This window comes from Leptodactylus fuscus, chromosome 2, assembly GCF_031893055.1.
Source record: "Leptodactylus fuscus isolate aLepFus1 chromosome 2, aLepFus1.hap2, whole genome shotgun sequence".
NCBI classification, from domain to species: domain Eukaryota; kingdom Metazoa; phylum Chordata; class Amphibia; order Anura; family Leptodactylidae; genus Leptodactylus; species Leptodactylus fuscus.
Window position 1 is genome coordinate 242,062,025 of NC_134266.1, and position 27,039 is coordinate 242,089,063.

At 41.3% G+C, this 27,039-nt stretch overlaps 1 protein-coding gene and 1 non-coding gene across 7 annotated transcripts in view; one reads left to right on the top strand and one right to left on the bottom strand.

Moving 5' to 3' along the window:
- The window catches only part of NBEA (neurobeachin), a 561,077-nt gene that overhangs the window by 63,710 nt on the left and 470,328 nt on the right, over positions 1-27,039 (bottom strand). For all 6 annotated transcript variants that reach the window (XM_075265947.1, XM_075265948.1, XM_075265946.1 and 3 more), the window contains 2 exons: positions 21,642-21,782; positions 9,863-9,982 (listed from right to left, as the gene is read on the bottom strand). In XM_075265947.1, the coding sequence (XP_075122048.1) occupies positions 9,863-9,982; positions 21,642-21,782 (261 nt within the window). The remainder of the gene's footprint in view (positions 1-9,862; positions 9,983-21,641; positions 21,783-27,039) is intronic.
- LOC142196367 (U6 spliceosomal RNA) lies at positions 1,533-1,642 on the top strand. The gene has a single exon (XR_012715206.1). It is a non-coding gene; the product is annotated as a U6 spliceosomal RNA (small nuclear RNA).

Consider the following 27,039-nt stretch of genomic DNA (forward strand, 5'->3'; position numbering starts at 1 on the left):
ATATCCTCGTCTTCCAATGGACAGTATACAGAATATATTTCCTAGAATGCAAACCATTAAATTTGACATGAACAGATTAAAAAAAGAAAATACTACAAGATTTTAGCTCTGAAGCCTGTAGAATTCCCAATGCATCTATGAACACTGAAAATTATTATTATTAATAATAATAATAATAATAATAATAATAATGTGGACCGTTCATCAGCTGCACAAAATCAAGTTCTTAACTTCTGATTCCAGCACAGTTGGAAGTTTCTCTCTAGCTTCCACCATACTCGAGCAACAAGCGTCATTAGTTTTGGTGCCTGATGTGTTATTTAAGCTCTGTAATGTCAGAAGGGCAGTGCCAGGCAGGGAGCGTGATTTAGAGCTCCAATCAGAGGCAGCCAGTGTCAGAGCTCAGAATCACACCCCTTGTCTGACAGTACAGAGCCTCAATAGAATATCAGACACCAAAACTAACAGCATTGATAGCTCAAGAATGGTGGGGGCTAGTGAAAAAATTCCAACTGCGCCAATATCAATGGAGTATTAGCTATTAATTGATGTAAAGAGCTGGACTTGTTGGAGGTGGTGAAAAGTCCCCTTTAAGTAAAGCAATGTTTATAAAGCTCTTCAACTTCTTATGTTCCCAGAGAAAAGGGTGGTGGCCAAACCCACAGCTCAGCATACCTAATGGTCTTATGGGAGATAAACCGCTGAAATAGGTTAATGGCAGTGGCTTAGTCTCCTCTCGCCATAGAAAACACTGGTATACTTGGCTGACTACGCATGTGTAAATGGAAATGATGAAGAATTGCTGTATGCAGAGTGTGCATTCAGTCAACGGTTTTTAAGAGGTGCTTGGGTCTTTTAAAGAGGTATACCGACATTAATAAATTGTAGAGCTTTGACAAGTTTGAGAAGGGACTGGAAGCCTTTTTTTGAAAGTAAAAAGTTATGGGAACTGGATTATTGGGAAGGGACGCCAATAAAGAGCTGTAAGAGGATTGCCATATTTAGAGTTGGGAAGGCCTTTTTTCCTCCTAATAGTAGCAACTGGTTTCCACCACATTGGTTCTTTTGCCTACTTCTAGATCAACATAGTAGGATTTTAGAAAAGGGGACTGTTACATAGGTAAAGGCCCAGTTAAGGGGACTTGCATTGATCATTAGAACAAAAGCTCTGATTCCACCTATTAATGGAGTGGTGGCTAAGCATGTGCATGACTGCCCCAATCAAAGTCTATGTGGTGGCCAAATTCAAGCGCTGTACTTGGCAATCTCTGTCAGTCATATACAATTTATGTATTGTCCTAGGGATAAAGACAATAAATTCACTAAGCTGAACGAAGTGTCTGTTTTACAATTAGGCAAGAATATTATCACTGCAGTCTTAATCCCTCCTTTTGGGTATAATGGAAAACCAAAGGGTTTACTTACCCTAATAATTTATAAGTGACTAAAAAGCTTCACATGTGACTGCTAGGGTCTATGTTAAGCATAGGCTGCAGCAAAATATACAGACATTATCAACTTTAAGGTAATGTGTGCTCACTATGGCAGCACATATGCTAAAAAAATTGGATTGATACAGAGAAGATTAGCATGGCCTCTGCGCAGGAATGACACACAAATTTGCGAAGCATTTCATAAAAAAAAACAAAAAACAACTAATGTCAAGTAGTCTCAAACTGGACATGAAACATGACCAATATAGAGACATTCTAATAATAAGCAGTGTAGGTAAAAAGTATCAGGCTAGAGTCCGGACACCTTAGGCCCAGTTCACATCTGTGTTCGGTATTCTGTTTGGGGAGTCCACTTGGGGAACCGCCGAACAGAATACCGAACACGTGAAAAAGCGGTGAGCAATAAAACCACATGGACCCCATAGATTATAATGAAGTCCTATGCAATTTCCACCCGGTGTCCGAACTAATCATGCGGAGACAAAAGTGCTGCTTGAAGTACTTTTGTCTCCGTACGATTTGTGTGGACACAGTGCGGAAAACACATGGACCCCATTATAGTCTATGGGGTCTGTGTAGTTTCATTGCTCTCCCCTTTTTAATGCGTTTGGTATTCGGTCCCCAACCGGACTTACCAAATGGAATACTGAACACAGATGTGAACTGGGCGTCAGACAACATCTGAAAGAGTTTGTTTGTTCACCCTATGTTTTCATGGGTTTCCTCCGCATATTCTGGCTTTCTCCCACATGCCAAAGACATATCGATAGGGAACTTTTAGCTCTAAATTAGACAGTAAAAGCACTGCCAAATATGTTGGTGCTACACAAGTAGGAGAAATAATAAAGAATTATCACTATTGTGATACTTTCCCTTTAAAAGTTCTTAAAAGATGAAGAATTCACCCTTTAAGCAAGCCTATAGGGTGTACTGTGAGACACCACAAGAAAAATATGGATGGGAGGGCGGAGGTAGCACTGTGGCTATAAAACACCTGATAAGTGACATGTCACATGTGTAAATGTGATCCAGATACAGCTTTAATAAAGCCCCATAACCCAGCCGAGAGCAGCGAGCGCTATGGACGAGGCACATCCCCAGCACATTTCTTATTTACAGGCGTGTGACAGGCCCAAGCTGTTGAAAAATTAAAGAGACTTTCAAGAACGTCTCTGAGTGATAAAAGACGACTATTAACACTATCAAAACTGTATACCCCCTGAATCAAAGCTGACATTTCATTTTAATACATCTTGCTACAAAAGCCTACTGTTTTTATGGCCGCTCTATGAAATGAAATCCTAAGGAGGTGGTTTTCACTCTCTAAACCATCTATCACGCGGAGGCTTTATGGCTGCCATATTTATTTTCTTCAAAACTTGATCCCTAGGCATCTATTAAGTTGGAATGAGACGTACTATGGGTCAGTAAGTCAGACCTGGTCATCTCCATTAACTGTATTAATTTACACTATATCACCTTAATGACATCTTGTCACAACTACCTCTTCAAGCAGCGACAAATAATATCCAGAAAGTAATATAACAATTTTCAGAGGCTTCAGGCCAGATTAATGCTCAACAGTAGGTTCTTTAGATGTCATCTGTTACAGGCGAGCGAGGGAGGGGGCAGGGAGAGGAAAAGCCTTCAGCCGGCTGACCAAGCTAAGGTCGTTTCCGGGTGACTTGTTTCCTGAAAGGTCATTCTATCAGCGATTATTCTTCTTCCATATTCTTTTCATTACCAATAAGGAGTTAGGAAAAATATGTGAAATATATCGGAGACTTTCCTCCTTAAAGAAGTAGAGCAGAATTGGACAGTCTTATGTATTAAAAAAAAAAAAAAAAAAAAAAAAAAAAGGGATTATTATTTTTTTTTTTTTTTAGAATTAAAAATTTGTTCAAACAAATTTTTCTTCTTAACCAAGAAAGGACTACATTTTAATAAATTTGGATTGCAAAATGTGTTTTGTTGTTTCAATGAATCCAATTTCAATTCTGCAGATATTCTTGACTGTAAATATGCTACAGCTCCTGCAGGGAATTTGTCAGGATGATTTGGGACAATAAACTACCCACAGGTTCTTATAGACCAAGTTTTAGGGCTCGTTCACATGGTGGAAAAGTTTTCTACTGTGTGGTTTTTTGGCGTGATGGGATGCTGATACGGTGCATCGGCATTCTGTTGCCGCATCCCGGTCATGATTAGGCCCAAATTAATGGGCCTAAACAGGAGCGTGTCTTGAGTTGCGGAATCCGCGGCAAGATAGGGCATGCCGCTTCTTTTTTTCCACTACTAGCTAGCGGGAAAAAAAAGCGAGTGGCTCCCATTGAAGTCAATGGGAGCCATTTTTGCAGGCGGATTCCGCATCAAAAACCGCCTGCAAATAATTCAGCGTGAACATACCCTCAGTGTCCCAAATCACCCTGATATAAAACTTGCAAACTTCTACTGAAAGAACTCTCTGTGCCGGCGCAATAATTGAGTGAAGCCAGAGGAGTACTTCTAGGTTTCAGTGTGCATGTGCTGGAGCTCGGGGAATGTGTAGTGAACAATTGTGCAGTGGCGTAACTGGGAATGGCGGGGCCCCCGTGGTGAACTTTTGACATGTCCTGGGCCCTGTGACAGCCGCTACTGCTGCTACCCCAATAGTTACGCCCCTGTCAAAACAGCACAGGTGCAGGGAGCACCAGAGAGAAGTCTGATGAGACGTATCAAACTCTTCTCTAGGCAAGCAGATCACATTATAACAGGGCAGTTTGGGAAAACTAAATCCTTGGTCCATAAGGATCTGTAGGTGGTTTAGTGTCCTAATTCAACCTTTCAGCAGCCGATACACATTGGATGATTTTCAGCTGAACCCAGAACCATACAATCATCTAATGTATTTAAGAACCACCCAACTTTCCTCCAAAGGCATGTGTCGGCAGAGATAAGGATCAGGCAGTTGGTTCTGAAGTGCCTGATCCTTTTGTAGTCGGGGAGATAAGATGTTGTCAGAGCTGTTAGGAAGCAGCGAGGGACATGCAATGGGTATGACTGCAGGATCAGACTACACAAGATGTGTTTGTAGTCTGTTACTATGGAGAAACACGTGCATGTTCCAGAACTGTCAAAACAAAATAGTAGAATATTTATAATCTATTTGCAGAGTTCCTCTCTATTTGCCTAAGGGTTTTTTGCAGACTCTGTTGCCGCGTGAGGCTATTAACATAGTCAGGGTTTGTCAAAGACCTCCAGACTGTCGTAAAATGGTTTTCTAATTAATTTTCAAGGCAAAAGTATATAGCTCACAATTCCCCACTGGCTCGTATGTGTATTATCATAACACTGTACTGGTAAACCATCGAATTTATACAGATTCACAAATGGAAAATTGCAATTTCTGTTCAGGTTTACTGGTCCTCATATAAAGGGGTTGAACAGTAGCTTTCCTATTACATAAGAACTGTAACTACACTGTGTTATTGATGAAAACTCAGAGTAATTTCAGACATAGCAGATTCCACAAAACACAAATCTACAGAAAATTACAATATAGTACATATGGATGAGGTTATCCACATATAGCTGAAGACTTCCATGCATTAAAACAAGCATGCTGAAGATATGGAAATTCATAGTATGATCATTTGGTTATAGAAATGCCTTGTCATTCCCTGACATTTGCCATCAGAGGAAAGTTGGAAGGGATAGTTGATCAGACCTTTCAAAATTGACTGGTTTATTTGATAGACATGCACTGTGAATGGCCAGCTTTAGGATCTGACGTCTACAACTTATTAAATTTGTAAGATCATCAGTCTTGAGTTATGGAACAGTTCCATGGTCCCCAGTGACTAGCTTGGGAGCCACATGTGGCTTGCGACCCTCATCTGTGTGGCTCAGTATGGAAGCCTCAGCTATGGCCATAAGCATGGTTTACAATATGACAAATACTGACAATATTGAATATACACTCACCGGCCACTTTATTAGGTACACCTGTCCAACTGCTCGTTAACACTTAATTTCTAATCAGCCAATCACATGGCGGCAACTCAGTGCATTTAGGCATGTAGACATGGTCAAGACAATCTCCTGCAGTTCAAACCGAGCATCAGTATGGGAAAGAAAGGTGATTTGAGTGCCTTTGAACGTGGCATGGTTGTTGGTGCCAGAAGGGCTGGTCTGAGTATTTCAGAAACTGCTGATCTACTGGGATTTTCACGCACAACCATCTCTAGGGTTTACAAAGAATGGTCCGAAAAAGAAAAAACATCCAGTGAGCGGCAGTTCTGTGGGCGGAAATGCGTTGTTGATGCCAGAGGAGAAAGGCCAGGCTGGTTCGAGCTGATAGAAAGGCAACAGTGACTCAAATAGCCACCCGTTACAACCAAGGTAGCCAGAAGAGCATCTCTGAACGCCGCACAGTACGTCCAACTTTGAGGCAGATGGGCTACAGCAGCAGAAGACCACACCGGGTGCCACTCCTTTCAGCTAAGAACAGGAAACTGAGGCTACAATTTGCACAAGCTCATCGAAATTGGACAATTGAAGATTGGAAAAACGTTGCCTGGTCTGATGAGTCTCGATTTCTGCTGCGACATTCGGATGGTAGGGTCAGAATTTGGCGTCAACAACATGAAAGCATGGATCGATCCTGCCTTGTATCAAGGGTTCAGGTTGGTGGTGGTGGTGTCATGGTGTGGGGAATATTTTCTTGGCACTCTTTGGGCCCCTTGGTACCAATTGAGCATCGTTGCAACGCCAAAGCCTACCTGAGTATTGTTGCTGACCATGTCCATCCCTTTATGACCACAATGTACCCAACAACTGATGGCTACTTTCAGCAGGATAATGCGCCATGTCATAAAGCTGGAATCATCTCAGACTGGTTTCTTGAACATGACAATGAGTTCACTGTACTCCAATGGCCTCCACAGTCACCAGATCTCAATCCAATAGAGCATCTTTGGGATGTGGTGGAACGGGAGATTCGCATCATGGATGTGCAGCCGACAAATCTGCGGCAACTGTGTGATGCCATCATGTCAATATGGACCAAAATCTCTGAGGAATGCTTCCAGCACCTTGTTGAATCTATGCCACGAAGAATTGAGGCAGTTCTGAAGGCAAAAGGCAACCCGTTACTAGCATGGTGTACCTAATAAAGTGGCCGGTGAGTGTATATCGGAATCTAGACATGTCTGGTACCATGTCTGGTACCAATACGCATCTCGTGGCTTGCAGACATTTATAAAAAATGGTGGAATGAACTTACAGCAATCCAATGTAACCATAGTAACAATATAAAATACATCCCTCTGGAAAGACCCCATTGGGTACTTCTTAGACTCCTCTGCAGCCGGCGTTTAATGTTTGGCATGTTGATGCGCATGAAATATTCATGGTGTTTATCTCTTGTGTAGGCAAAATGCTTTACGGGGGTTTTTGCAAGCAAGAATACCTCCCATGTTTTTGATAGAAAACGTAAACGCTATTAGACGTCAGGCGTAAATCACACACCGAGACAATATAAATGTAATGACAATTGATGAAAATGAATGTTTGCTTTTTATCATGGCTAACAATAAACGTGTATGACTTGCAAAGAGAGCAATAACGGGGATTCTCCATCAGATTCTTCGTGCCGTGTGCTCGCTGGATTAATCTAATGTGCGTTGTTGCATAATATCCCCAGGCAAGTGAGGTAAAAGCTGCGGCTGAGGACAGAGAACCCACATTTTAAATGGATCTTGTCATTAATGCTTTATTAATTGCCCCGGGCAGTGCGAGCGCGGTGCTGGCTGAGCCGCTACAATATGACACTTTAAGGTCAAATCCAATTCCTGCTGTGTTTTATGGACTAGACCAAATATTGAGTTAGCAGCAGGAAAGCAAAATTTATTGGGGATTTTTTTTTTCTGCATCAGTCACACAAACATTTGATCTAAATTAGAGCAGAAATTTTAATAGAAGCAGAAAAACCTTTAGCACTCGACATCAAACAAACATCAATTGTTTTAAGCAGCTACAATAATTCTTGCTGAATTTCTAGACAGCCCTCGAAATTATTCATCGTACAGATGTTCACCGCGATAACAACTTCCTGACCGATCACTTTATGGGGATAAATGAAAGGCCGCATTATGGGGCTGCCAATGACATGCTAACAGATTTACGGCATGTGCTTCGGTGACGGAAAATGATGATATTTAGGAGCTGGCGTTTATTTAACTATCTGTCCGTCCTGACATCACTGGCCAGCAAAATGTTCAGAATGCACAGTGGTGGCCATTGTGGCCTGGCTTTACCCCAGTAGGCCTCATATACTCAAAGCAAGCAATCAATGCTTAGCTTTCATCTTACAAGAGGCTGTGGAAAAATGAAAGCTGTACTGTGATTGGCTGTTTCCTGACTGAAAGGACAGATAAATAATCTAGGCCCATTACTTGGCGAACCTGTAGGCCATGCTTTGAGGATATCCTTAAAAAGGACCTGACGCCTTCAAAATGCAGCTCAACCGGCAGGCAGCAGGTTACAGAGCAGGAGGAGCAGAGCAGACTGAAAAATATATGTGTGAGAAAAGATTCAGTACAACTCGTCATTCATTCATTTTATTTTTGCCTTTTCGATACTTAGAAACAGGGGTTTATGAAAGGTGCCATGGACCTGGCTGTTCAGAAAGCGTCCACCTTCCCTGGCACTCAAGCCAAAAATCCCTGTAACAGAATACTGTCCCATAGGGGCCCTCCTCGCAGTATAATGTCCAATAGTGGCCTTTTGTGCAGCATAATGTCCCACAGCTGCCCCTCCACATGGTATAGTGTTCCACATTGGCTCCAAGACAGTATAATAATGTCTCATAGTGACCTTCTATGAAATAAGTATAATGTCCAACACAATACAAATGTCCCATGGTGGCCTCCACACAGTATAATGTCCCATAGCAGCCTCCTACACAGTACAAATGTCCCATAGTGGCTCACACGTAATATAATGTCCTATAGAGGCCTTCTACACAGTATAATGTCCCATAGTGGCTCCCATGTAGTATAATATCCCATAGTGGCCTTTTACACAGTATAATGTTACAGAGTGGCCCCTCCAAATAGTATAATGTCCCATAGTGGCTCCCACGTAGTATAATGTCCCAAAATGGCTTCTACACAGTACAAATGTCCCATGGTGGCCTCCACACAGTATAATGTCCCATAGCAGCCTCCTACACAGTACAAATGTCCCACAGTGGCTCACACGTAATATAATGTCCTATAGAGGCCTTCTACACAGTATAATGTCCCATGGTGGCCTCCACACAGTATAATGTCACATAGCAGCCTCCTACACAGTACAAATGTTCCATAGTGGCTCACACGTAATATAATGTCCTATAGAGGCCTTCTACACAGTATAATGTCCCATAGTGGCTCCCATGTAGTATAATATCCCATAGTGGCCTTTTACACAGTATAATGTTACAGAGTGGCCCCTCCAAATAGTATAATGTCCCATAGTGGCTCCCACGTAGTATAATGTCCTAAAGTGGCTTCTACACAGTACAAATGTCCCATGGTGGCCTCCATACAATATATAGCCCCATAGCAGCCTCCTACACAGTACAAATGTCCCATAGTGGCCCTTCCAAATAGTATAATGTCCCATAGTGGCTCATCCACATAGTATAATTTCACATAGTGGCCCCTCCATACAGTATAATGTCCCATAGTAGCTCCTTCATACAGTATATTGTCCCACAGTGGCCCTTCCACACAGTATAATGTCCCATAGCAACCTATGCAGTATAATACAATAGTATTTTTATTGTGACATGTTCCCTTTAAAGCCAATGCTCCATGGTGATAAATTATGTATACTTATTGTACTAATGTACATAATAAACTCATATGCATTAGCATGAAATTGCAAGTGTACAAATGTAAAAAAATTTTTTAATCAAAAAAAGCTTCTTTCATAACCTATATAAAAGCACTTGTTGAAAAAAAAGCGTGATTTTATGTATGTGATCTCCTGCGATGTTATATTGAATTAAATCATGATGTACGTATTGCATTAACTTCAGTGGTGTGTCCTCACGTTCCATCACAAGATGTTGCATGCAATAAGAAAGTAAGTCATAACTAGACTGTAAGTATTCCATGTTACTTTGCCTTCTGTCAGCACCACATGGCTTTTTTCCAGGTATCTGTAGGTTAGGCCATTATACTCAAGGTGTATTGGCATCTGTTCTAGTGTTCAGTAGTGTCCAAGTGGTCCCACCAATTGGATATTAGTAACATATTATAACCACATGATATCACATGAGGAGTTAACAAGTAACCCAAAAAATAGATTTAGCATATTCACCATGCTTTGGTATATTCTCTATGGCACATAATGTATATAGTAGAACACTTGCTCCATACCTTTACATCGGATGTGTCTCTTTGGCAGTTCCTCCATGATCTTGCCACGGCAGAGAATGTTCGGTCCGGGTGATCAAACTTGCCATCATTGGCATTAAGTAAAAATGTAGTAAAGGGTTCCTGTAAGAAGACAAAAAATAAGTTTGCCTGCATGAGATGGGTGCTTAAAATGTAAAAAGAAAAGAAATAGTGGTAACAAAATCTGAAATTTGGTATCATGTGCAATGCTGTCGGATTTTAACCTTACCAAGGAACCTGGATCAAGGGGTATTGCTGACCCATGTCACAAAAACTTCGACAATATTGTATTCATGGAAGTAAGGCACTGTTCACAATGGTATCAGAATCCTGATCTTGGTGGGCAAAAAATTCCTCAGTTTCCAATACAGTATTATTTAGCTCTTTTTTCTGTTATTTTGGGCACTTCGGTACCGATCAGATTTGTGGCCTTAAGTTAATAAAATATTTCCAAGTTCCAGAACATTATTGTATTTAGAGGAATTTCCGAATAGTATACGGTACTGTGAAGCCAGTAGGCAATATTATACACCAGAAAGTATCCATACACAGCTAATAGGCGCACAAAATAAAAAGTACAGCCAAGTGTTACATATGTAAACTATTACACACTGCAAACACTAGAAATCTGCTTGGCATCTCTATACAGAGTACTGGATGTCCACTGGCTCCATACAAAGCTACAAACACACAAGTGACTATAGAGCGGCTGTACGGCTCTGCAGCACGGTTTTACCCACAGCTGGGGGTAGATTATAGCAGCACGCTGCCTGAATTATCTGCTTACCAGGCTGTTTAATAATAAATCATATTTACTTACACATGCACAGCTGGCAATAGTGAAATTATAATTTACATCAGACTTATATACTCTTGCAATTACATTACATTGGGGGTAGGGTCTGTTCATAAAGCAGTCAACAAAACTTACTAGTATACTGGAATGGATAGATTAATATGAGATAGGGAGATAGGAGCATCACTGGCACAGCGCCCCCTAAGGAATTACTAATGCACAACTACACTGTAGCGCAACAGTCACTGCAAAGCTATGTCTTATGGGGTAATGAAATAAATGAAATAGATGTAGCATGGCCAAACATCTGGCGCTTGTTACTTGTATAGACAAATAGATGTATAGATAACATAAGGCAGAACGTATTAGTGACACTTAAAGGGGTTGTCTACTTTCAGACCAATATTGAGAGACAAATGTCATTGTTCGTATAATAAAAAGTTACACAATTTTCCAATATATTTTCTGCCTCAATTCCTCATGGTTTTCTAGATTTCGGCTTGCTGTCATTCATTCTGTGACTTCTAACTCTGACCATGCTCATGTGATTTACGGTCCATGGTCATGTGATGAGCACACAGGTGCCGCTAGTTATAGTCACAGCACAGTATCAGACATCTGCCTGGTGTGCTCATCACATGACCATGGACCGTAAATCACATGACCATGGACTGTAAATGACATGACCATGGTCAGAGTTTTATCCTCTAGAAGTAGCAGAATGAATGCCAGCAAGCCAAAATCTAGAAAACTGTGAGGAATTGATAAAGAAAGTAAATTGGAAAATTACACAACTTTTTATTATACAAACAATAACATTTCTCTCTTAATATTGGTCTGAAAGAGGCCAACCCCTTTAAGTCTGAGATAACTGGTGGCCAATCAAAAGCTAACTTGCCCAACTTCCCTATGTACATGTGCCTTCACATGGCGTAGCGCTCCACTCCTTTAGACATGTATACACGTGTCCGAGCGCGGCTCTTCAAAGCAGAGCCCATTGATTTCAATGGGTGCCGATATACACGTGCTACCCATTGAAATCAATAGGTAAAAAAGCCTCCGATTGATTTCAATGGGTAGCGCGCGTATATAGGCACCCATTGCAATCAATGGGCTCTGTTTTGAAGCACCGCACTCGGACACGTGTATATGTGTCTAAAGGAGCGGCGCACTACGCCGTGTATTTTAAACCAAATCTGCACAGTTCAGAATTTCTGTGGATGTTACCTGAGATTCTGCGCAGGTAAAACCTACAGTACAAGCCACATAGATCAGATTATATTAAATGTCTTCCACGTGCTGCAGAATTTGAACAGGTTATTAAATCTGTAGAATATCAATTTCTGTTATAGATTTTCGTTGCAATTTCACTCTTTTTAATGTAGTCGGGTGAAATCTGCCGTATATTGCAGCAAAAGCCATATGTGTTGTGGATTCCCCATGTAAAAAATGCTATACATGCGGATCACACAGCACTGACAGAGGTGGTAGCACACAGTTGTAAATTTATTTATACATTTCCAGGAAGGATAACAGAGGGACAACACAGGAGTGATTTATAAAATCTAGGCACTCGTTTAGTTGTTGGAGTGCATCTTTCTCTGCAGCCACAATGAGAGGTAGCTCTATCCTTCGGGTATTATAGAGGCCATGTAACCCCACAAGTCCAGCAGTAATTTAGATGCCATCACTTTCCTTGCAACGTGTAATAATTATTTCTAAAATCTCTTCACACATAATTTGTAGATCTGTATCCGCACGACTCTGGTCCACTCCAAAGCTCATTTATTTTTATTTTCTTCTTGTCATTGCAGTCTGCTCTGGTGTAAAACATGCAATGACAGGTTTCAAAGCTACCAGGCTACTGCTGCCGTAATACGTTACTTTGTAAACTGGCAGTGCCATGGAAATTAATTGTGCTCTGTGTCACCCATTAAAGGAACAAAGCAGCCAGCAAAAAATAGCCCCTAGCGTATACAGAAATTTCTGGATTAAACAAGAGGGAGGGTTTTTTTTCTCATTTTTGCCTCCCTGAATTCCATCGGCTATTATTTATTTATTTCTATGACTAGGCAGTGATTTATAGCTTTCTTCTAGATCATTTTGGGATAACAGAAAATTATCACACAATTCCTATGAGTTGGGAAATTGTTATATTTTATATATTCATATATTTTAAATTATATATATATAGATTTAATTTTTTATTCCATTCACCTTTTATTGTTATTGTATAGTTTGTTAGAAGTGTGGAAATATATATTTATTTTCTAGAGGTGTTATGTTAATAAAAATGATTTTTTAAAAATTAATTTTTAATTACTTTTTTACTTTATTAATTTTGGTAATTTCATTTAAAGAGGACCTTTCATCACCTCCACCAATTCCAGTTCTTGAGATCTGTTAATAGACACCACTCCACCGATTCCCACACACTGTTGGAATTTTCTCTCTAGACCCACTATTCCTGAGCAACAAGCACAGTTAGTTTTGGTGCCTCTTGTGCTATATAAGCTCTGTACTGTCAGGTGGGCGGTGTCAGGCAGGGGGCGTGATTCAGAGCTCCAATCAGAGGCAAACAGTGTCAGAGCTCAGAATCACACCCCTGTCTGCTCCTGCCTGATACCGCCCTACTGACAGTACAGAGTCTAAATAACATATCAGGGATCAAAACTAACAGCATTGAATGCTCACGAATGGCGGGGGCTGGATTTGTTGGAGGTGGTGAAAGGTTCTCTTTAAAGAAGTGCTTGAACCAAAATTTTAGAATTTTTTTTTACATAAATAAACTCAAGGCTCTTAGTATACATTTTGATCAAGGTGTACAAGTCCACCAGCCACTTCACAGTGATTTTTGTGGGTCTGTACCGGGTGTGATGCCACATGGCGACAACCACCACCACAGCACTCACAGGGAAAGCAACCCAGTAGCCCAAGAGCACTCCAGTACCCAATCTCACAGGCACCATGCAGAATGGTCCATGTAAACAGATCTCAAAAAGTTCACCTTTTCTAGTGGTCTCAGTCTCAAGATTTGTATAATATTGGGATATGAAGTCCATGTTTTTTCCTAAAATGTTCAGGTTAAAAACAACTTGGATGAAACATTTCAATCTAACCAAAGATAGCTATTATGGTCAAGTAGCTGGTTGGTTTTAAAGGGGTTATCCAATTTTTAAAGATTGATGATCTATCATTAGGATAAGCCATCAATATTAGATCTTTGGGGGTCCGAAACCACCACAGCTCACCAGGACTGAGGCAGCATGGGAGAGCCATATATACTTATAAACTCTTGCGGGAAGTGTAGGTATTGCAGCGCCGCCCCATTGAAGACTATGAAGCAGTAACTAAACTAACCACTACAGCTTGTACAACGAGAACTCAGCAGTGCCTCTCCTGTGCTGCCTTGGTATTGGTGGTCTGCCAGGATCTGACACCCAGGACCCCACATATCCAATATTAATGTCCTATCCTGAAGATAACCCATCAATCTTTTAAACTGGTTAACCCCTTTAAGTGTTCCTTTCACCATAGAGTATGCCTTGCTTCTTTTGTATTGGATCACATATGTGCTTTACTGTTTCTATATGGGGGTTAGGATGACAATCTGATTGCGACACACATCCTACTGCTTTAAAACCAGTATCATGATGGGATATATGGGTATGATGGGTGATGTGTGTAGGGAAGGTTTCATGCTACTTGTGTCTTCTAGTTGCTCTTTTTGCTTAAAGGCGGTGGAGTTTAACATGCCAAAATGAAGCCAAATTTCTGGCACACCAAGGCAAATAAGAACTAGTATCATCGTAAAGATACACTAAATGTATCATCCAGCTTCACCCACTATGATAAAACTGGTACGTTTTTATATCACCTGACTTAAATTTCCATCATCCAAAAATTAGAGTGGATCAGTAAATCTGCCGCTCGATGTCAACGCGGTCATTTAGAAAGGAAAAAACAAGCAAGAAAACTATTGTGTTGCCCTGGCTAACAAGAGCGATGTACAACTCCTCAAGCATGCTTTTACTTAGTATTTTCCTTTTATATCCCGCTTTCTTACTTGACTTTGCTTTCCTCTCACAGTCCCTTAAGAGACTGTATAAAACTAACAACGCTGCAACACATTTTATGATCTACAAAATCACAGATTCAACCTTTTTCCTGCAAAACGCCAAAATGAAAATCTCAGTAATGTAATGGTAATATAAGTGTCCATAATTCATGTCCAGCACTAGGAGTGGACAGATGAACTTGCACTTTCTATAAACATACTAGTAGATTCAGGAGTGATGTGGCTTTTCTAGGCTGCTGTTTTTGGCTTCAGTTCTGAATTTCTAATGAGTTTAGGGTCACCTAGTTCCCCCTGGGGGTCTTAATAACCCGTATCCCATACAAACAAACTTTGGTATATGCTAGGGTGTTATTTTTCTTAGGGAACATTTGGATACAGTTACAAGTGAACGTGGGAAAGCTAGGAGTCCATGTATGTGCTCACCTTGCCAAGTAACAGAGGGTTACAGTCCTGTAGAATATATATATATATATATATATATATATATATATATATATATATATATACTGTAGAGTCTTGTGCTATGTATTCAGTCACCCGTCCTACATCTAGAGTAACACACTGCGCCACTTGTGATTGACAAAGAAATTTTACATGATCTGTCCCTAAAGTTTTTGTTCTTTTCAACATTCATGATTTTTTATGGTTTATGATTGGTTATCTGTCCAGTTATTATATATCAACTAATTTTATATTAAAGTAAAAGATAAAAATAATAAAGGCATCTTAAAATGGAAAACTAATGCCCAACACGCAGAGTAAGGCTGAGTTCATACGTAGTTTTTTGGTCAGGATTTTGAGGCCAAATTCGCCTCAAAATTCTGACCAAAAAGACGGCCCCCATTGAAATCAATGGTAGCCGGTCAGTTTTTTTTTTTCCAGGAGCCATTTGTTCCGGCTCATGGAAAAAAAGAAGTGACATGCTCATTCTTCAGGCGGATTCACGAAGACACTCCTGACTAGGCCTATTCATTGGGCCTAATCCAGAGCGGAGTGTGCGACTGGATGCCAGTACACTGCACTCCCCAACATAAGTGGGTCTTCTTGTTGCTGATGTTACTTCTTCTATTGGGTTGGCTTGTACTGAGGATGTCTACTCCTTTACATACCCCACCAATCATGCCTGGCCTTAGAGGGACGTAAGGGCACCATATGCTTTCTGTATCAAATCCTTACAGTTCTTGCAAGATCTGTCCTTGCTGTGATTCTTCCAGAAGATAAAACTCTGATAATCCGCCGAGAGTTTAGACGCTGGAAGTAAACTAAAATGGCTGCAATTGGATGACAGCAAGCAGATATCTTAAAACCGTAAAGGAAGTGATATGGAAAGGAAGAGCCATGTTGCTCACTCACCATACACGGTATAGCAGTGGGTTTGGGTACTGCAGACTTTATTGGGATAATGTTGCAGTACCTAAACCCGCCATTACATATCATACAGTGAGCAGCATGCCTTCCAGCACTTAAACATTACTAGTCTGTCCCTGAACAGCTTATCTAATATGAATGGCCATCACCAGAATGCCCCCTAATATTGCATGTTATATGCAATACGTGTAATCAGATTTAGGATAGGAGTGTACCCTGAGAGCACTGCCAGGGCTGGTGTGGGAAGTGTTAATAGCTGTACAATGTTGGCTGTACATGTGTTTTACATTGTAATATTAGTCATCAGTATGAGCTCGGCTCTCAGCATCAGTCATGACTTTCCTCATAACCACAGTCGCTGGTGGAGAAAACCTTCTTACACCGACCTGTCACTCAGATCGCTGCTGCTCAGAATTTTTTACATTTTCAAGTCAATTTGGTATTTGATTTTGCTGATAACATTGCAGATTGTGTGAGAAGGGAGCAGACACCTGACAGCTCCAGGAATTTACAATTAGTCACTAAGCAGCTTATGGTAAAAGGGTGGACAAGAGAGATGGATCCGGGTGAAGTGAGCACGACACCAGCAAATGTAACTTTACAAGATGTATCCTGCTCATATCAGAAGAGAGGGCAAGAGAGGAGATACGGGGACCGGCTCCATTCTGTCATAAGTCTGGAACAAACTCTGGGCTATAATGTATAGGTGAATGCATGGTTATTAGGAGTATTCTGGTTATTTCAAGTTACCCCCTTCTAGCCGATTGCTGGGACCCTCAGTGATCATGAGAACAGGGGTCCCTTGCATCCCCAAATGAAGGTAGTGGCTGTTCTATCATGCACTGCCAATTCATTCTCTTCTATGGGATTGCTGGAGACAGCAGGCAACAACATTCTGTCCCATAAAAGTGGATGGAACAATGGCACGTGCGACCGGCAGCTCCCCTCTAGGGTTGCAACAGACTCTCCATTCTTGTGATTAATGGGGATTCCAGTCGTCTCTGAAGAGGGGGGGGGACTTAAAGTAAGCTGAATAGCACTTTAAAGGTATTTTATCATTAAAATTTTATTTTTTTCTGCCTACCACGTCGGAATAGCCTTAAGAAAGGGTACAGGAAAATGTAACAAAAGGAAGGAGAGTCCAGCATCTTTCTTCTGAATAAAAAATAGTTTCTTCTCTTTATCCAAATAAACATATTAAAATATATATATATGTCCAACGGGATGATTAGATATAAGACATAGTAGTATTATGTCAGAGACTGATGCGTTTCGAACTAAACGTTCTTATTCGTAGCCTGATGTTACTAAGACCAACTAGTCTCGTATATATATCATGGAAATCAAGTGTAAGCGATCTACATGATGATGGAAACTCCTATCAGCATATATAGAAAACACTTTAAAAACACATAAAACATACTATGAGATGTAATATAAATTCATATATAATAGTATCTGTGACAAGGAAATACCCTAGACAGAAAAATGAGAAAGCAAAAAGCAAATACAGTTTTCGCAACAATGACACACATGGATTCATTCACAATAAGTGGATGTGCGCTCACGCTATCTGTCCGGCAATATACGTACAAATAGATATAGTGCGGTAAACCTTTCCATATCACATCAGTGTTCAGGGTCAACCTTCCACACCGAATGTATTATATGCCCGGTATAAACCATGTGTGTCAATGTTCAAAACAAAAAAAGTTGATATATCAATGACTAACGGATGCCCTCAATAAATATGGCTTCGCGGAAACCTTCATTACAAAGACGCATGCGTGAGGTAAATTCCCCTTGATTGTGTGATCCAGACTCATCTAGATCGTACCACTGTCCAAGGCGCATGCGTGAAAACAAAGCACAAGTATCAATCCACACCAGAAGACACGATCAAACCAAAGCCGCACACCACAAGGGTCAAGGCTCTTATTCTTGGAGTTCTTATGAGGCAATTTTTTGGGGGATAACAAAGATTTCCTTTCATATTGTGAGACTATTTTTTTAGCTCTATTTATAGTCCACTGGGGATAACCCCATTCTCGAAATCTGCGTTCTATCTTAGTGATGTTGCTTTAATAGGAAGCTTTCTCAGTGCATGTTCTTTTGGCCCTAATGAACTCACCAATGGGCAGCGAATTAACAGTGTGCCTGGGATGTTGGCTTCTTGTGTGTAATAAGGTATTCCCTGATATACAGTTAGGGCCAGAAATATTTGGACAGTGACACAATTTTCGCGAGTTGGGCTCTGCATGCCACCACATTGGTTTTGAAATGAAACCTCTACAACAGAATTCAAGTGCAGATTGTAACGTTTAATTTGAAGGGTTGAACAAAAATATCTGATAGAAAATGTAGGAATTGTACACATTTCTTTACAAACACTCCACATTTTAGGAGCTCAAAAGTAATTGGACAAATAAACATAACCCAAACAAAATATTTTTATTTTCAATATTTTGTTGCGAATCCTTTGGAGGAAATCACTGCCTTAAGTCTGGAACCCATGGACATCACCAAACGCTGGGTTTCCTCCTTCTTAATGCTTTGCCAGGCCTTTACAGCCGCAGCCTTCAGGTCTTGCTTGTTTGTGGGTCTTTCCGTTTTAAGTCTGGATTTGAGCAAGTGAAATGCATGCTCAATTGGGTTAAGATCTGGTGATTGACTTGGCCATTGCAGAATGTTCCACTTTTTTGCACTCATGAACTCCTGGGTAGCTTTGGCTGTATGCTTGGGGTCATTGTCCATCTGTACTATGAAGCGCCGTCCGATCAACTTGGCAGCATTTGGCTGAATCTGGGCTGAAAGTATATCCCGGTACACTTCAGAATTCATCCGGCTACTCTTGTCTGCTGTTATGTCATCAATAAACACAAGTGACCCAGTGCCATTGAAAGCCATGCATGCCCATGCCATCACGTTGCCTCCACCATGTTTTACAGAGGATGTGGTGTGCCTTGGATCATGTGCCGTTCCCTTTCTTCTCCAAACTTTTTTCTTCCCATCATTCTGGTACAGGTTGATCTTTGTCTCATCTGTCCATAGAATACTTTTCCAGAACTGAGCTGGCTTCTTGAGGTGTTTTTCAGCAAATTTAACTCTGGCCTGTCTATTTTTGGAATTGATGAATGGTTTGCATCTAGATGTGAACCCTTTGTATTTACTTTCATGGAGTCTTCTCTTTACTGTTGACTTAGAGACAGATACACCTACTTCACTGAGAGTGTTCTGGACTTCAGTTGATGCTGTGAACGGGTTCTTCTTGACCAAAGAAAGTATGCGGCGATCATGCACCACTGTTGTCATCCGTGGACGCCCAGGCCTTTTTGAGTTCCCAAGCTCACCAGTCAATTCCTTTTTTTCTTAGAATGTACCCGACTGTTGATTTTGCTACTCCAAGCATGTCTGCTATCTCTCTGATGGATTTTTTCTTTTTTTTCAGCCTCAGGATGTTCTGCTTCACCTCAATTGAGAGTTCCTTTGACCGCATGTTCTCTGGTCATAGCAACAGCTTCCAAATGCAAAACCACACACCTGGAATCAACCCCAGACCTTTTAACTACTTCATTGATTACAGGTTTACGAGGGAGACGCCTTCAGAGTTAATTGCAGCCCTTAGAGTCCATTGTCCAATTACTTTTGGTCCCTTGAAAAAGAGGAGGCTATGCATTACAGAGCTATGATTCCTAAACCCTTTCTCCAATTTGGATGTGGAAACTCTCATATTGCAGCTGGGAGTGTGCACTTTCAGCCCATATTATATATATAATTGTATTTCTGAACATGTTTTAGTAAACAGCTAAAATAACAAAACTTGTGTCACTGTCCAAATATTTCTGGCCCTAACTGTAGGTTTCCTGTACATATTGGTGGTTATTAACCCTGTATCTTTATTACCAGTCAAGGCGACATCAAGAAAATTAATGTTATTAGTTTCCACGTGATGGGTAAACTTTAAATTGAAATTATTGCCATTAATGTAGGAAATGAAATCCGGTATCCCAGCCACGTTGTCGCCCCAAATGATCAAAATATCGTCAATGTATCCTCCAAATCACACCACTGACTGCCCAAAGGGATTGTCCTCATTATAAATATAAATGCTCTCCCAATAAGACATCACCAGGTTCGCCAATGAGGGCGAAAATTTCGCCCCCATTGGTGCCCCGCACCTCTGCAAAAAAAATTCCTTGTCAAACATAAAAAAAAGTTATGGGAGAGTAAATAATCAAACACTGTCAGAATGTATTCACACAAGGTGGGTGGAAAGTTTGAAAATTTAGAAAGATGAAAGGACAATGCCTCCATGGCAACAGGGTGTGGTATGGAAGAATATAACGAGGTGACGTCACAGGTCAACCAAACATAATGTCCCCTCTACTGAGACCCATCAAGAACCCTCAATAGGTCCTTGGTGTCCTTAATGTACCCCGGAACTCGGGTGACCAGAGGTTGAAGGATCTTGCCAATCCACTGGCAAAGTCTCTCATTGAGTGACCCTATCCCGGAAATGATGGGCCTCTTCTCCTACCTTTAGATGTCTTCTGCACGCTGCAGTTTGGTAGAAATCCCGATTTTCGTTGGTATGCAAATGAGTTCTCTCGCAGCACTGGGGGCGTCCCCAATGCTGCGAGAGAAATCTCCAGCGCCGGCTCCATCTTTGTCTGGAACAGCCTTTCGTCATGTCTTCTTCCGGCGCAGTCGGCTTTGCCCGAGGCCTAGAAGTTTGAATCCACCTCCAGTAGAAGACGCGCAGAGAGGCCGTTCCAAACGAAGATGGAGGTGGCGCTGGAGAGTTCTCTCGCAGCATTAGGGACGCCCACTGTGCTGTTTGAGCACTGGGAATCGCCCCCAGTGCTGCGAGAGAACACATTTGCATATCAATGAAAACTGGGATTTCTACCGAACGCCGGCGCGGAGAAGACATCTAAAGGTAGGAGAAGAATAGCCATTCTTAAGGCTATTCCAAAGTGGTAGGCATAATAACAATTTTAATGATAGAATCCCTTTAAGCCATTCTTATAAACATGTATATATCTGCATTATTTTGGTTCAGGGCACCCCACACGCAAGAGCAAAGTCAGCTAATGCCAATGTTCTCATTTGGCTCATCCCACTATTTTATGTGAACGGTGGGACGTACCTATTGGGGTACATACACATCAGGATTTACGTGCAGAAAATCCACATGTATATGTGCAGAAAATCCACAGGCAAGACTCTGATACATGTATGTGTAGATTTTAACATAAGGATTTTTTTTTTAATTCAGCATGGGAAAAAGTGAAACTTTCATACTAATGAATTATGGTTTCGGATGTTCCATATTGAAATGTGGGTGGAATATGTGCACGTAATCCTGATTATATGCATGTACCCTAAGAACCTATTTGTGGGGACAGCCCTTGTGCTACCTATAGGTACTAACCAGGAAAAGTCAACATGGTATTGATAAGCCGCCCATCAAGTCTAAGAGGTATTTTAAAACATAGCAAAGCCAAAGATATACTTACGATTCTAACAAGCCAGCACAGCGTGAAGGTGGATGTGGAGTAATGTGTAAAGTAGTGATACGGTGGAGTCTGGTCGTCTTCCCAGGTCTCATAACGCTCTGCATAAAACACTGCTCTCTTTGGATTCAAAGCACCAATGGGCTAAAAAACAAAAATAATTTAAATTTATTTTTTAGACATCAACTCTGTTTTTCAGATTAGTACACCTTTCAGCAGCTGTATATATTTACTGTAGCCCTCCCAGCCTAGTCGCTGCAGAATTCACTAATGCTATATCATTACCTCTCCTGGTAATAGGAGAATGCAGGCCGGGGTTTGATTTCAGAGATAATGCCTCAGATATTGTCATATGAACACTGACACCTGACAATCTAATAACTGAGCATTAGACAACAGTGGATAATACAATCTAAAAGCCTTCGCGAGCAGGGTTACCACACAGCGCTGGCTGCTTAAGTGCTCAAATACCCCTGTCACATTCCAGCAAACTACATGACAGCTTGATCTGCCTCACATACACCGAGAGAGAACAACATATATGGAAACAGAAAAAGGGACACTTCATAGAAAAACTCAAGTGGAGGTGAAAATGAAACTTTCCAAACCAACGTGCCATGTTTTCTAAGCAGCACTGGATGCCGCGAATGTACACAGCGCCATGGCAGAGGATATGGGGTGCTCAGTTAACTGAGAACCGTCCAAGGCCCCGACGTTCATGAGTCCTATATCATAACTTTACTGACCTGGCAGTCAGCGCTTAATATTCAACCATTTGCTGGGAATCCCACATTAAACCAGGTCTGCCAGTTTAATACATTGCATGTAAGGGCAGAGTATTAGAGTTACAGATCTTCTCTTCTGTTAGTTATATCGGCAGCCATTTGGCAATCTAGTTATACTCAGACCTTTATGCTTGCCCATTTATCTTGCTTCCAGTACGTTAAGGCCGGAGCCCCACGTAGCATCCCACAGCAAAAAAAATGCCGCGGTGGCAACACGTCACAGTTTTTCCTGCAGCAATTTTTACAGGTTTCCTCTGTGGACTTTCTGCTTCAATTATACCCATAGGGAAATCTCTGGCGTTTCTGTAGGTATAATTGACATGCTTTGATTTCCAAAACCGCAATGTTTGCTGCGTGTATTACCGTACTATGGAGATGGGTTTCACTAGAATCTCATCCACTACGCAGTGCCTGTAAAACACTGTGGTTGTTTCCCTTGCAGGCAAACCACCAAACGCCACATGGGGCCCCAGCCTAAAGGGGTTTTCTGGCTCCAAATTGACTTTTCATACAAATGATCTATCCATAGATGCTGGAAGCTATACAGTAGCAGTGGACGGCATGCAGACTCTCCTATTCAAGTAATAAGATCGGCGCTGCAGCCCCATCCACTGTATAGTGGTGGTTTCGGGAAATTGCAGCACTACTCCTATTACTTACTCACATTCCCCATTCACTGTTATATCTTCGGATGCCCAATGCTACCAGAACAGCTGATCTGTGCAGGGTCCAGGTATCGGACCCCCACAGATCACATACTGTTCACCTCCTTTGGTTACCAGTATAATTTGAATATTATATTATTTTGTGAATTCATTATCCTAAACACTAACATAACTGGGGACAGTACAGACAAGAACGGCCATGTTAGTAAGTTAATAGGTATCACTACTCAGTCCAATCTCTCGCTTACAAAAAGTGTTAAAAACAGAGATTTACTCTGGAGAGGAAATAAGAGCATGTAACTGGGCTACTTGCCCCAGGGCTTTAAGTTCTCCCGGTCGCTTGGGGAGACTGTGTGCAGAGTCTGCCTACAAACCAGATCAATATGTCTGCTGAAGTCTATCACTGGAATAACACGTCTAATGGAAAGAGACTTTGGCTTGCACAGGATAGTTTGTAAAGCACGTCTAATGATGAAAACAGCTCATGGGGAACGGCTGATGGTGTTTGGTGACACTGAGCAGCAATGCTGAATTGTGGGGCTGAAATTCACATTTTGTGAACAAAGTTGAAGTCATGTTAAAAAAAACAAACCTCAAAAATCTCTGCAGCTGTAGGACATACAAGAGTAGACATGACCAGGTCAGGGAGAAATGACCCGCTTAAAGGAAATGTCACTTTTATTTCATTGTAGTTTAGATTGTAGAAGAGAAATAACACACACACACACACACACACACACACACATATATATATATATATATATATATATATATATATATATATATATATATATGTCCACACGTTATGTATAGGCAGTCCAGCATCATGTGTGCGCTATATGGCAGCTGAAATTCATAGGTATCAATTAAAAGACAAATGTCAAAGTATAATTTTATATATACACACACACACTTACATATATACCAATACATACACACGCACGCGCGCACACACACACACACACACACACACACACTAAGTTACAGTCTGCAGGATGGGATAGAGCCACCTCTAGAGACCATATAGATACAGGGGAGAAGCACATAGCCTTGTCTCGGTATAGTGTTGCTATGTTACCTTACATATGCCTCTAGTAGTAAAACAGAGCAGTTGGTTTTCACCAACCTTCTAATGCTGGATGACTCTGCTCATTCTGTCCCAATCTATTCTGTAAAGCTGATAAGTAACCAACATAAAATAGAAAGCACCAATCTAAGTCCATAAAAAGCCTTGCATAGGATTAGAACATAGATTCCTACATGTCCTCTGGTACATACCCTTAGCCATTCAGCTGAATCAAAGCAGGTCACATGACACAATTCCAAAAACAGTTAGGGCTAGTTCACACGTGAGTAGAAGGGGAGGTTTTTGACAGCGGATTTCGCGTCCAAAACCTCCCCTTATAATGGTGGTCTATGGAGACCGCCAGGCTTCTTTTCTCCGCTAGCGGCGGGCTGCTGCTAGCGGAGAAAAGAAGCGACATGCTCTTTCTTCAGGCGGAAGCCGCGCGGGCTGCGCCGCATGGCTTCCGCCTGGCTGCAGCACCCTCCATGTTGGCTCATTCATTTGAGCCAACAGTGGAGGTGAAAGCCGCGACCGCGATGGTCGCGGCGGGCGGGTTTTGACAAGAGAGAGACGCGGCTCGCCGCGTCTCCCTCTGTGTCAAAACCCGCGCGGGCAGTTCACGTGTGAACTAGCCCTTAAGGAGCTGTGGCAGCAGAGCTTAGTTTTTCGGTCAGTCTGACACTTTGGTAAGGGGAGACATATGGAACAACCTTCTCCAGCTTTGACAGTACATTAAACTGGTGCCCCAACCCAAAGGGAACCTGGTGACAGATTATCCTTTAAGGTTATGTAGTAAAGTATTGCAAAACACTTCTGGATTTCCCAACAAGAACAATGGCCTCAACTGGGGAATCCTGTTAGCAAATATTAATTCATAAATGTTGAAGAATCTGCCACAAAGACGCTATTCAATAGATGTATATACCTTACTGCACATAGAATCAGGAAGATTATTTTCTATGCCACTAATATATACCGCATATACTCGAGTATAAGCCAAATTTATCAGCACAGTTTTTGTGCTCAAGAAGCCCCCCTCGGCTTATACTCGAGTCAAGCAAAAGAAAAAAAAAAATTACCTTTTTTTTTTTTTTTTTTTTTGGGGGGGGGGGGGACTATGACCAGACGCAATAGTAATCTATAGAATCTCCCATAAAATAGTGAAGAAAGAAATAAAGCTTGAAAAAAAAATATATAATGAAAAAATAAAGTAAATAGAAGTTGTAAATCCCTCCTTTCCCTAGAATACATATAAAAGTAGAAAATGACTGTGACACACAAACACACTAGGTATCCCTGTGTCTGAAAGTGCCCGGTCTACTGAATATAGGGTATCTGCAGTGCTCCTCTTCCGTCGGGAAGGGGTTAATAGGAGCACCGCAGATACCCTATATTCAGCCAGGCTGAATTCCAAGTGGGGGAAAAAAATCCAGTCTTCAAGCTCAGGGAAGGGGCAGACAGACAACCAAAACACCCCCTCCCCTTCCCCAGCACTCAGCAACTACTGCACCCAAAAACTCAGACCATTTTAATTCTTGAAATTTTCCAGTAGCTGCTGCATTCCCCCCCCCCCCTCGGCTTATACTTGAGTCAATAACTTTTCCCAGTTTTTTGTGGTAAAATTGGGGGCCTCGGCTTCTATTCGGGTCGGTTTATACTCGAGTATATACGGTATCTAATATTAGAATAATTAGAAGTTTCCAAAGGGTCACTTATATTGTCATTGCGTCCAATGGGCTTGCCACGCCAAAGCATGACCCAAATCCAATTTATTTTTAAAGCATAACCAAACCTCTCTTGGTAAGAGATAGCCCAGATGGCAAATAACCACAAATAAAGAAGTGTAACACAAAGGCAAATGCACCAACTAACAGGAATTTTGATATGTTCAATGTGTAAGTCAATAGGAATACAGCACCATCATGACTGGCCATGTTATATGTCCTTATATTGAAGAATACGAAGCAGTTAAATTAAAGGGATTATCTCATCTTCACTATCCTTTTCATATGCGTTATTAAAATATAAGAACTTCATAGAGGGTAACACAAGAGATCAGAGGGCATCTCACATATTAATAACTAACTGTAATTCTACATTTCCCCTGTAGAGGCCACTGCAGCAGGAGTGAGCAGCTGAAAGCTACTTCACCTAGCAAAATCAGTCGATCAGTGATGCAGTGGTCATGTTAAACGGGTTGTCTGTGATTAGACAACCCCTTTAACCTATGTCCAGATAACTTGTTTTTTATGGTTATAGATGGCAGTATATCCATTGCACATTTAATAACAACTAAACTACTAAATTGACAAAGGATTTGTCTAAACCTGTGGGCTTAATATTAACTACGTGATCATACAGCTACAGCATTACATGCCACCGGCAGCACATGATCACAGTCCCATGTGTTACCTAATATCTCACTAGGAAAAAGAAGGAAATACTTGAAAGTCGTGTTAAGAAATATAAGGCTGAATAGAATGGCTCATCATTTTCCCTGCTGAACAGAAGCACACTGATAAAATGAAGGAAAGTCGCACAGAACTACACTGGTTTTGCCAGAAGTATTCACACTTCAATACGTTCATTTGCATTCTTCCAGTAAGAGGCCTGCAGGCTTTATCACTTCCAGCGCTTCCAGTAACACACTAATTGTCATCCGTCTCATCTGCTGCCACTCACACAGCTCAAGTACTAACAAACAGAATATGTGCTGCTCCCTGAGAAGGCCGTACGCTGCCTCACACTCCCATCATTGCTAGTTACTACAATGGGAGACTGAGCACCGTGCGGTTTCCGTTTCATATTTGGATTAGTGACTTAGCTCTGACTTTACATGTTCTGATTCGTCCAACAATCTGAAAGACTCCAAGTACTTAAGTGTA